General features: G+C 34.4%; 1 protein-coding gene across 1 annotated transcript; it reads right to left on the bottom strand.

The window, feature by feature from the left end:
- Nucleotides 1-599: 599 nt before the first annotated feature.
- On the bottom strand, nucleotides 600-11,437 carry CEP44 (centrosomal protein 44; the record flags this gene model as incomplete). The annotated part of the gene is made up of 10 exons (XM_081999789.1): nucleotides 600-657; nucleotides 1,464-1,501; nucleotides 1,763-1,890; nucleotides 3,899-3,968; nucleotides 6,263-6,472; nucleotides 6,862-6,990; nucleotides 8,414-8,521; nucleotides 9,474-9,620; nucleotides 10,597-10,744; nucleotides 11,349-11,437. 10 exons carry the CDS (start codon nucleotides 11,435-11,437, stop codon nucleotides 600-602), a joined length of 1,125 nt encoding a protein of 374 aa, XP_081855915.1.
- Between the last annotated feature and the right edge of the window lie 1,824 nt (nucleotides 11,438-13,261).

Below are 13,261 nucleotides of genomic sequence, written 5' to 3'. Positions count from 1 at the left end.
CAGTCAAAGTCTGTGGACTTACTTGCACATTTTAGTGTTTAGGATCAAACTGACCCCCACTTTGTCAGTGTTAATGGAAGCCATAATGTGTTGGTGCTCTCCAGTTCAGCATGAAAATTTATATTTGAATAAAAAAAGAGAAAAGGTACATATTTAAAATTGTGTATTTAAGTTTTCATTAAGACTTATTCAACACTACAGATGGTAAGATGGTATGCAAGAAAGCCTCTTGGGTGCAATATGCAAGTCCCAGCTGGAATGTTTCCAACAGGATGTAAACCACGGTCCTCAAGCTTGCACTTTAAAAAACATATTACTTAGCAGACTGCTAACAAATGTCAACACAAAATACACCGCTATCATGACTTCACTTTAGAAAAACAGGGGGGGAAGCTATTTGAACAATTTTTAAAACCAAAAATCAGGGACAGAGGGATGGAAATCAATACACATATGCATTAGAAAATATTTATTCAAAGGAATAAAAGCACTGGTGACCATTACAAATTTGATATATTAAAAATTTAATGCTATACAAACATACATATTAGTTCTGATATCCGTAAGTCTACAGAGACCAAGTCTGACGACCTGTGCTTTCAGGTCTTCTCGGAGGTGTTGCTTGAGGTTTTCAACAATTCTGAGGTTTCTTCAATTCTGAAAATAAAATTTTGTTTACACACACACACTTATTAAAATGTGGTAAGAAATAACTGACTGGCCTTTAACTTTCTAATGAATCCAAAATACTAACAAGCAGAACGAAACCTTAAGTTTCCTCTCATCCCCCATTTTCCATTGCAATTGGTTTGTATTTTAAATGCCTATCAAATATCAATAAACCTTAAGTATACATAACGAAGGAAGTAACCCACACAGTAAAATTAAATTACAAAATAGGCTACAGCTTCAGTTTCAGGCACCTCTAGAATAGAAATCTCTTGCTAGAGAAACATTATACAGCAATACATTTCTTCAAGTGTAATAAAAACATTTCTTACAAAAAAAAAATTTCATAACAGATCTCAGTACTAGTATCAAATATACCTTAATACAGTCATCACAATGGTCAACCTGAAATTGGTTTTACTTTTCCTTAAATAAAAAAAGACTTACGATTTTGTAGTCATTTTTCAGGACGAAAAGTTGCAAGTACCAGGAAATTCCTATCAGAAGCTAAATAATATTCCTATTCCTTGTCAACTAGATTCTAAACACTCTTTAATCTCTAGTTAATACTATTAAGAATGCTTTCTATTGCTTTTTAGAAAACAAAACAGTTACTCATCCCACAAATACAGAACTGTAAGTGGATTTATTATCCAGTGGAGTCATAAGGAAATGCCACACCTGATGTAGAGACCTTTGAGGTTTGGAACACATATGTACTTTCTCTATATGCCTTAGTCCAGTACAACTCCCTCCCGGGAAATGAATTCCTGCTGCCCTTTCCTATTACTTACATTTTACTTATCCTTTCCATTCTTTGTCTTGTTGTCTCCTGCAATTTAAAAGCAACAAAGTTACTGAACTCTTCAAAGCTAACATTCTTCAGATGGACTTTCAACCTGAAAAATTCATAGAGAAAATGTGACTTTAAGCACTGTTTACATATCAAAAGGATTTTTATGAGACAGACCAAGATGTAGTTTTGCATAGTTTCCTTGTTTTTCACTAGTAGTATATACAACTAAAACGAATGCTTACTTGTTCCCTTGACCTCAGAAAGGAAATCAACTAAGCATTTGCCAGTTTTACTTACCTTTGAAATGTCTGTCAGACCACGAGAATTAATGGCCATGGCTTTGGGAGATGGGTCTGTGGATAATAGTGAACTGTATCCAGACGACTGATGAAGACTCTCTGGCATCTCCTCCTTCCTCTCTGTATCTATGGAGAAATACTCATTTTTACATCACCTTTGCCTTTTTGCTCTCTTATTGCAAGGTCAGCTATCAAATAGCTTGATTTACAGTATGTAATAACAGAAGAGAATGCATTGTTTAGAGATGGAAAAAGAAAAGCTACCCGTGAGGGTCCAAAATAGGTTTCTCATTTTCTTAAAACAAGGTCAGTGCAGTATACTATGTAGAACACACACAAGATAAATTCCACAAACATTACTACAAACATTACCTTTATCCTGATTACAGCGCAATCAACACTTAAGAAAGTCTAATTACTGGGTCAAACATTTAATAGTAGTTTCAGATAGTTTACATTATTTTTTTGTAAACTGCCTGTTCAAACACATCTTTATGCTAAGTAACCTGTCTTACAAGGAGCAGAAATATAAAGAAAAACATCACCTTCTCGTTTAGCTTAAAATATATATCTAGCTCTTGCTGTCTCCCTAGCTCTCCTCCCGTTGGGATAGGTTTAGCATCCATTCATCAGAAACAGACTTTTCTTTTCCACTAAGAAACCTTTGATAGTCTTTGCAATTTTAGAACACTATTGTCAGGGAAGTGAATTTGGTATTTAGAAAAAGAAAAAAAAGTGTTCCCATATCCTTGTTTTTAGTAAGGCCACCATCTATAGATCATACCTTTGAAACATGCTTAGCTACACTATTCTGTATTTCAAAAAAATCACATTAAATTCTTTTTAATCAATTAAAATTAAAAAGTATTTCTTCTGTACAACTGTGGCTCCTGAAGCGCACTCTCACCAAAAAGATTATCAAAGCATTCTGAGCACTGTACATCTCAGATGGAAGAGTTAAGACTGGCTGTGTAACTTACATGATTCAGTAAATTTTAGGCACACTTTAGCAAAAGAGGAATAACAAATTCAGAAGAATTCTAGAAGTCTGAAAATACGAAGATTCTCTTTTAAAGACCATCAGCCTGCTTGTGAAGTCCTCAAGTGCCAGTAACATACCATTAAACTTCTGAAAGGAAGTAAACTTGTTGCAAGCTTTCTAAGGTCCGTAAAAAGAAGGTGCCATTTCTGAAACTTCAAAATTAAAACAAACTTTGGCATAACCAAGAAACTTCCTTCCTAACATCCATGGAAATGGGATTACCGAGATTCCCCTTTAATTTCAATGCAACAGCCAAACACTGGACAAAAATGCCAAATAAGTGAGAATGGGAAATAGAATATCCTCCTTACTACTGCTGGTAAGAATATCAGCTGCCATAGGAGAAACAGGCCAAATTAATAGAGAATGATGCAAGGTAAGGGCTAAAGAGCTACCATTGAGGAAGAGAGAAGAATTACTGATGGCATGGGGAACGTTTTTAATTTCTTTCCACTTAAGGCTGTTTCATTTACTTCTTGTTTGTTATCAAAATTAAGTTAGAAATGGAAGAAAAAGATTTTGTCTTGCTCTTCAAATAAGAAAGTTTAGCAAAAATGCTTGTTGGCTAGCTGCTAACAGCTTCAAAAGGGATGAAACTGTAGAGAATGTTCAGCAGTGAGTTGAAAAACAACACGGATTATGAATGAAAAAGCCCTGATTTGTCCTGAGCCCCATTATAAAAGTAAAAAAAAAAGCATGATAAATGTGACACGTGCCAGCAAATATATTCCCTTTTGTGCTTACAAGTAGCTTCTTTTTAAAACAATATAACTTCTTCAAAGTGCAGCTTTAACTATAGCACCTTAATTAAAATTGCATCTTTGAGACTTTTAGTAGAGTTATTTGTAACTATTAATTACTATACTATATATTTTCATTAATGCTTTAAAAACTGTTTCAGTAAATAAAGCTTCTAAAGAATAAATTACAAACATGAAATGACTAGCAGGTTAATTTCTAATTTGCAGCATGCATTTAAATTCAGAGGTTACTAAATTGCAGTTGCCTACTTAAAAAACACTACTTTAGTCAAGGTCAGCGAGAAGTGTTTAGCATATGATGTTAATTAAAAAGAAAATCATTAATACTCACCAGGAGAAACTGGAGTCCTACTAGAAGTACATTCTTGGCTTATATTGCTGAACTCTATAGATAATTCTCTCTGAAATACAAGTTACTGTATTTTAGCCAGACACCCTGTTTAAATCATCTTTTGACTGAACAAAAGTATATGTAAGTACTAATTATGTATGCATTTGCTACACCATCCAGATAGTGTATGGTGTAGCAAAATATCTTTACACACCTAAAAAATCGAAAATTTCCATACATACTTTGCATTAAAAAACTAGTCTGTTTCAGGTGGGCTTTTTTAATACCAATATTGCTGTTCATAAACAGGTCCAAATATAGTACATATAACTTAGGTATGAGTAGAATGAACAATCATACTGTTCTAGGCCTGAGCTAACAATTACATCTTGATGTTGGCTACTGTTACCTTAACAAAAATAAGTGTACCTTCTACTTCTGGTTGATATTCAGAAATGAGGCTCCTTGGTCATAAAAAATTATCCTATAGATGAACTGAAATTCATTCCACTTAAATGCTTAGAACTCAAAACGCTATTTTAAGCTAGTTTCCCAGGCTCCTAAATGAGACACAGCTCTTTTAAGAAAGATTCTCAGCTGAACTCAATCTAGCTTAGAAAAGGTTGTTTATAGACAAGGAAACAAAATTAACATTGTACTAACAATGTTTGAGTGCAATTTTCTAATTTCAAAATAAAAAACCCAACACTCATAAACAACATCTAGACTTTTTCCACCAATGAGTTATCGTAATGATTTGAAATCTCAGCCTTTGATAAAGTATATAATTTTATATACTGGAGTAACTAAGTTCACAGAGGAATATTATACCCACATAAGTGAACGAGGGAGAAATAATAGGTACTGTGTGTGAAGAAGCTGAAAAAAACTGTAATAATGGATACCTCTTAAAAATTTTAAAAGAAAGAAACAAAAAGGGTATCTGCACTGACGACTACTGCTCAATTCCTTTCATTGAAATGGATTTGTAGCTTTCAGACTTTCCCAGAGCTAAATGCACAGCTGCTGCTACTTTGGCAGCAGTGCAAGACAGATCTTACTTAGAGTGTTCCTGCTATGTTGGCTAGATGCCAACAGTTCCCTGAAAAATGCAAGAGTAAGAAGAAAGGAGTAATTCTGAATTGCTTCTATATCTGTGAAGCACAACTTGGATGGAATTTCATGAAACAAAGAAGCAGCAATTCTCTGGCCCAAAGGATTATTTCTTGGCAGTTTTCAAACGCCTATTGCAAAAAAGTTAGGGTTTTGAAGACTTTTTTTTTTTTTAATATAAAAACCAGCTTCTTTTGCTTTGAAAAAAGTCAAGCAACAATGCCACACACAAACTAAATTCAAACTTGTTTCTGCAGATGACTTTTCAGAAACATGCAGTACAGAAATTTAATTATCTTACTGGAAATTTTTGAGTGATATTAATGTTATGTATTTTCCAAGTATTTTCCAAATACTATTCCAAACCTTTGAACAACTGCAATAAACATGTTACTGAAATAATAATAAACCAAATTTACAGAAATAAAAGAACAAGCCTAGTCTGAAACACAAGCTTTCCTGTGCTGCTACCATCATAAATGCAACAACTGTCTCTTGAAACAGGAGCAAAACACGTCACAACTGTAGCACTTTGACGCATTTAAAAATGCAATGAACATCATGGACAAGAAACAGAAAGAGGGGGAGAGGTGTGCAAAAAGGAGAAAGACCATCAATTAGGCTAGAAATTTCAAAGAGCCACAAACTAAGAATAGGACTGAAATAAGAATTAACTTTTCCATTAACCTTGTATTTTCCATCAAACGTGCCATCTATTTTTGTCAACATTAGTTATATAGAATAAAGACTTAATCTTCCAAAGAGGATATCTGTATCTGAGTAGAGTTCTGAGAATTAAAAAATAGATATTCAACTGTATCAACAGCAACATTTGCAGGCCAGTGTAAGAAATTCAGAATAATGCAGACCAGAATAAGAAAACACTTAAATGTGTCACTAGCATAATGACATTAAGCTTTCAAAGACAGCATAATTAAGAGTCTTCAAAAGCTTCCTTCTACATGTTTGCTAGGAAATAAGAACACACACAGACATTACTAATGAAAACAGGCTTAGCTACACCTGCTGTTCCTGCAAGGAAACAATTTCCAACGAAGAGCTTTGCTTCATAGAGCATGAGAAAACAACAGAACTTAACAGTTAAGAAAAAAATACCACCAACTCCATAAACAGCACTTCCATTCACATCATACCTTTAAAAACAGTGAAAAAACATGAAGAGCGGAAACCGGCTGACAACATTGTGTCTAGGCAGTTTTTGTTGTAGAAGAAATACAGAATTTAACATACCTTTTTGGATTGCAACAGCAGTTCTGTTTCAAGAAGCAAAACTCGACTCAACAAGTTATTCCAGTCCTTCTCATCTATGACCACCTTTCCCTTCAGTTTCTCTTCTAGAACACACAGTTTATTTTCCATCCCATCTAGCTTATGAAGCTTTTCCTGGCAATCAGAAAGCTGCCTCTTTAGGAACTCAATCTGAGAGTTACCTTCTACAACCTGAAAATATGGATAAGAACACATGTCCTCTAATTTCAAAACAGATATAATTCATTGTTTGATCAATGAAATTAAGTGGAATCTTCCTCAAGCTCAGTAACCACACTCTGCTACATTAGAAAATTATTTTTCTTTCAGAATTGCCATAATATGCCTATTCATGGAACTCAGCTTTTAAAGAAACTGTTGATAGAACTGGCTATTGAAAGGACAGTACAATTTAAGAGACTTTTTTTTTTTTTCAACATTTCCAGTATATTTATTATATATCTATTAGCTATACTTATGGAGTATCCAGCTATCTTTTTAAAACCTTTATCCCTTCAGAAAAGCCCTGTAAGAAAAGTTAAGAACACATGTGGACAACATCTTAAAAGAAAAGTTCTTACTTGTTCACATTGAATTTCCACATCATCATGATCTAGGTACAATTCTTCATTACCTCCCTGTGCTGGAAGGGGTAGTGGAAGAAGGTCACCACTAACTTCATTTCCTGAGTGCCGTTCTACTTGAGGCTTCTTTTGAACATGTTAAAAAAAAAAAAAAAAAAAAAAATCACTGGCGTTATTCATTACAAGAACATTTCAATTCATCAGCCAAGTAACTGACACAAAAGATCTATCCTTTTACTATTTGTTTATTTATTTAAATCTGACAATCTTATCCCAACTCATTGCAAAACACAGAAAGCAACTGCAGGCAGATTAATTTAAAAGATCATATAGACATGAAAGGACTGTAAAACAAATATGTGCAGACTTTACCATATGTACTGTGTACCTTGGTTCCCTTCCATAAACAGCAATGAAGGCAATGTCATCTCTTATTGGAAGTGTTGTCGTTGGACTAGGAGGTATGAATCTCACTGTATGTATTAACATATGTATAGACAGTTCCAACATCAAAACCACCACTCAAGCATTCAGGAAAAAAAGTTTAACTAGGAAGATTAGAACTCTCTCAAGTGTGAGCAAAATAGCTACTAGCTATTTCATTTCCTTTGAATGCTTCCCTTCGAGAGAACAAAATAAGAGACAAATTTTGCCTTTATTTCCAGGTAGGCCAAGTCCTATGATCAGATGCCACAAAACAAAACAAATTACCTAATGATTAAGAACCCACAATTACTAGTTTTGTGCAGCATCTTAACACTTATACATTCCTAGACGTTTTAGTGTAGCTCAAACTCTCCTCTTCTAGGGAATTCTTAACACACTCGCATATCTCTCCATTCAGTTCTACCATTCAACAACCAGAAGTGCCAGATAAGTCATTCCAAATATTTTCTTTGTGAAGTTTTCCTCACTGCTAAAAGCAGTATTTTCCTTCTAAATACAAATCACCAACATTTAATGGGCAGTCAAAGTCCTAAAAGTTTTGTACAGTTTTACTTTGCAGCCTTTCAGCAGATAATATTAGGAAAGCTGTCTCCTCCACCGGCCAAGAGTAGCGTAACGCGTAAGATCAAGGGTTACTCTTGTAAAACCAAAGCCAAGAGGAATGTTATACAAAGGAATCTTTGCTGCACAGAATCAGACAAAAGAGCAAAAAGTGTTTTGAAAGCTATGTTGAACACACTGCAATGTTAGGCCAAACACACTTCAATCTCCAAACAAGATGTATATTCTTTTTCCAACTGCATCTTCATTGTCATTGCTGTCCCTCCAATTTGATATAATTCAAATGGCAAACAACAGTACCAGATCACTACCATCAAGACTTTGAGATCAACTACTCAGTAAAAGAGAGAAGCAATACCCTCTATTTTTCAGCTATTATTTCAGTCAACCAAGCTTTTGGGGGAGTGGAAGGGGGGAACCAAAACCACACTGGTCTGGTCAAGCATTAAAACCTAAATGAAAGCACATATTCCAGAAAGAGCCTGACTTGCTACAAACAAGATTAACCTTCAGACATACAACATAAAAACTATTTTCATACCTGTTTGGAATTTGGAGCACTGCCACTGGGATCAGCAAGGATATTAACACAATTTGACCATACTTCACATTTAAAAGATCTGGCTTTTTTCCTCGTTTGGGATTTAACCTTCAAAGTGAAGAGGAAAAAATATTACACTTCTAACACAGGAATATTTTCCGGGGTGGGGGGTGTGACAAGGGGATGGGATGTCACACCCGATTTTCTGCCATCATTAAGAGGCAGAAATATTGCATGGCACCCACACAAACACGTTTAAACCTCTGCAATACAATAATGTCTAAAAAAAAAAAATTACATATGACACAAATTTGCAGAAAAAACAGAACTGGAAGTGAATGCCGTATTCATACTCTCATTAATGCCTATGTGAGGCTGCATCAAAGCTGGTCATAAATAGAAAACGTGCACCAGAGTTGAAAGACAAACAAATATGAAAAAAATGTAGTTATGCTCCCAAGGAGACAAATGAAGCATACAAAAGTCCTGAAGACTCTTATGAATTCAAAGGAAACAAAATCCTGTAAAATATGAAGATTGAAAATTCCTTTTATGAAAACACAGATTGATGCACAGCATACACTGATAAAAAATAATGCCTTAACAATGTAAACCAAATATGATTAATGAAAATAATCAGATTTGAGATGTATACCACTGAAACAAATAAAAGTGTCATCTTCTAATTAAGTATTACCAGAACTTCAACATATCAGATTTAAAAAAAAAGCAAAACCATCTACCTGCAAAGTCTATCAAGTTACACAAACATTCACTATGTCGAGAAGTGTTAAAAGAAAATATATCACTTACTGCAAAGATATCAAGTACTAGATTTATCTTCCTTCTAATATTTTTTGTTTATACTATGAAGCATTGGCAGTTTCATGACTGTTGTATACTCGATAGCACTTAAGCATCTTACAATGGAACTTCGTACTAATTTTTACCCTATTTTGACCATCAGCAATGCTGCATCTTCAAACTGGTCTTCAGCTTCTACCTGCAGCATCAAGCATATCAAAAGAAACTTATAATAAGGTTATCATTTAATCAGTACCTTATTTGAGTTACTTAATTCCTTATGTTTTTTCACCACACAGTTGATAATGTCACAAACAATCTGCATTTTTCTTTCCGCAAAGCCAAACTGAAGAAACTGCTGTTTTGTTAAAATTGGTTTATATTGAAATTGATCTCGAAGAAGCTGCAACAAAGTAAGACTTCACTTCACTTTCAAAATTACCATAAAATTTGTTGTAGGCATGCTCAGGTTCTTATTTTTCTACAATCTTTACTTTCATTCTGCACTTCAGCAGTTAAACCTTTCCTCATTTGGTTATTTATATAGTCTCAGCTGTTTCTTCTAACTAGACTTTCAACATCACTCGTCCAGAAACATTTCATTCACATCACTCCTGTAAAGTTTAACTCACAGTCTTAAGATTAATGAAATGATTGTAGACATTAATATTGAAAAAGTTAAACAAAAACTTCCCAAAATGAATGCACAATGAAAAGTTGTATTGATCTCAGCAAATGCGTCAGAGGGCTATGTAAGGCTCCCACAGAGCCCCTTTGTAAAGGAGTCTCTGTCCTCCTCAGATGGAAAACTAGTCTGAATAAGCTAGTATCAAGCCACCTTTTATAAAAATGTGCTTCTGCTTCTGGATATTTTTAAGAGTAGTTCAAAATTCTTTTCATTCAGTTAAGAATTTGATTCAAATTTATAAACTGTTAAGTATTGGACTTTATATATTAATATGGCATGGTGTTATAAAATAGCTGTATTTCTTAATTGTGCTTTCACTCACTACAATTCTTGAAGTTTGCTGTGATTTTTTGCTGGTTATGATTTCTTCTAAGGTCACTTCTATAAATCTTATTGTGTAATAAATATTTCAGTATTCTTCAAAACTAACGTAAAATAACAGTATTACTGTTTCTGCAATTGTCTCAAAATTGAGATTCGGCTAACAACATCCATCCTTATTTTCATTAAAATCTAAATATAAACTTGCTACATGGTGACTTACTACTCATCTTAAATCCTAACAGAATTACAGTTCACGCTCATTGACAAAAAAATTCTACTTTCTAGTAAAACTCATACTAGATGTTCAATTTTTATGAGGCCATACTCAAAACTGTGTCTCTTCTGTGAAGAACATGAAGAGAGATACCTTATAAATAGCTTCAATAAAACGCAAGTCACTCTTTGCTGTGAGTTCCACATCGCACTTTACCAAAAGCTCTGCTATGTAAGTTGAAAAAGATGTAAAAGAATAGCTGATGATAGGTAAAAATGCAGCTGGATCACCTTTTACTAACCTAGTGAGAAACAAAAGTATTTTACACAGCAGAAGATAACAAAAGCCTTTCATTACATGAATTCAAACATTTAACTTGAAAGGTGTTTTAATACAGGCAGCATGTTATACCCAAGTATCTCCTTCATTTCAAGGTTTTTTTCCACTTATATCTCATTCAGCAGTCTCTGCTGTTATCTGTAAAATGCTCAAAACAACATTTTTGTGACCCTCATATAATTTTAACATTGTCAAGTTTAAGCCCACTAGTATTTCCAGCTCAACATTCAACACTTTTTTTTTAATCTTTACAGTATGAAATTCCCGAAGAAAGTTTTGCTAGCACTTACAGTGAAATTATAAAGGTGAGAAAGAAAAGAAAAAAAAAGATAAAACCAGCAGAACAAAGAGCAAGATTGTGATATACTTCAAGATTATTCTAAGGATTGCTCAGAACAGCAAAATTGCATCCTTTTATCTTCCAGTTCACATGTATCAAACCCCAACTTCCCACAGACATATGCTCTGCTTACTCATCGCTGGGTGCAATGCTAATATTTATACATATCTTGTTTATGCATCTTGCTGTCAGGTATTAGTATAAATATATTCACACTGCCACTTACACTGTATAATCCACATCTCTTGGATAATTTAACAAGCGAAGTCCGTGTTCTATTTTTCTTAAACTTCCTTTTAGGTCTCCTGTTGCCATTATTCCAAATGCTATTCTTCTTTCAGATTATGAAATAAATGTAACATGGTACATTCGCCTCCTTAAAAAAAAAAGTACATAAAAATTACAAAATGCAACAGAATTATCACTGAAATGCAAAGATTTTTCTTCTCTTTTCTAGACACTATTTCCAAAGTGTTACAAAACAACACAGAGCTATGACTTGACACCAATTAATATCAGTCATTGTCTTCATTCATCCTAAATAGGATCAAGTAGTAATCCTCAATCTGATCAACTATCAAACATCTTTAAAGATGAAGACATCTGAAAGCATATTAAGAATTCAGGGCCAGCTAAATCCACTAAAAATGAGTGAAAACAAGTTTCTTCACTGTTTCAAAGGAGCAGAAACTCTACAACCAGTGAAAACCTTTTGCATTGTTCAGTTTAGAATGCTTCTTATTCTTTTGGACAGTGAGCTTGGGGCCAAATGAAGAAAAGAGCAATGTTTGGATGTGTAAACATCAGAAGGCAGGACTAGCAACTCACTAGAGGCAACACTTCTCTATTTAGACAACCCATTAAATACACTTAAAATTGTTTAGGGAGAAGAGGGTTACAGACTGCCTAGATATTTCAAAATAGTGGCAACCAAAAGGTCCCTGTTTAACTTCTACATTGTAACATACAAGTTGAGAACCCACTTTTAATTTATCATGGGCTTTTCACCACAGAAGAGAGAGACTTGTCTAAGGACTCGGTGCAAATTACAAAAAGGTGTCTTTCTCCCTGCATCACTATCCTGCAAGGAAACTGAAGACTTCAAGAAAGGGGGCATGGGTTTATGAGTATTATTTACTGCATATTGGAACTGTTTGTTCATAAGCAACCAATATTAGCTCTTCTCCAACACGAGACTTTAAAAGCATAGACTGGATGATAGCCCAGCTCTTAAGTCACAACTGAAAGCAAATGGTTTGCGTCTTAGCAATCTGGACAGACTGATAGAAGCTGAGAAAGTCTATTAGCAAAATGCCAAATTCTGTGGGTTTTGAATGGTTTAGAGAAAAAACAAGGAGGGGGGAAAAAGGAACGAAGTTAGTTAAAGTACAGAAACTTGACACCTCACAAAAAGTTCTCCTTCCTCACATCCTTGAGATCTGCTTGTGACTGGCTTAATCCTCTACAGTACTTCCCCCAAAAGCTTCAGTAAAGTAATTATTTCAGCTATAAAGCCTTAGAACAGAAACTTACTGTTCAGTTTTCTGCTAGAACCTGGGAGATAATTGCCTGCCACTGTCTTCACTGAATTTATTTTCTTGCCAGAAAACAAATACTTTGAAACCTACCAATCCAAGCAGTGAATAGGCATTGCCAGACAGCCTATACATGAAGAGATATTCTCAAGATACAGCATTTATATCATTTCTCTTGCTGACACACAAGATTCAGACCAGAAGACCAAACGCTCCAAAAAGGACTATGTCTACTTGTCAGAAATCAACTCCGACAGGTACTCCAGTTTGCAGCTTTGTTATTTGGTCCTACTCATCAAAGCAATGAGTCTTCTTGAAACGAACTTCTTGACCACACACTTCACTTTTAGTTACAAAAAAAAAAAAAATATACAGTTAAAGCTTGCACTCACAATGGTCTGGGTTTTGTTTGTTGTGTTGTTTTTTCTTTTTCCTTGTGCCTCTATGGTGTTTAAATCAGCAGTCTTCAAGAAGATGAAGATCTTCACGTGTTCTGCCCTTGTTAAAGTATTTTATTCTGTTTAATTATCAGGTTCTTCCTCATTAATCATTAGCTTCTGGGTTACTAGTTGTGCTAAATATAAGTACACAACACTCATTGTTA

This window comes from Phaethon aethereus (assembly GCF_964289735.1).
Source record: "Phaethon aethereus genome assembly, chromosome: 4".
NCBI classification, from domain to species: domain Eukaryota; kingdom Metazoa; phylum Chordata; class Aves; order Phaethontiformes; family Phaethontidae; genus Phaethon; species Phaethon aethereus.
The sequence above is the reverse complement of the archived record's forward strand: the minus strand, read 5'-3'. Positions and strand labels throughout refer to the sequence as shown.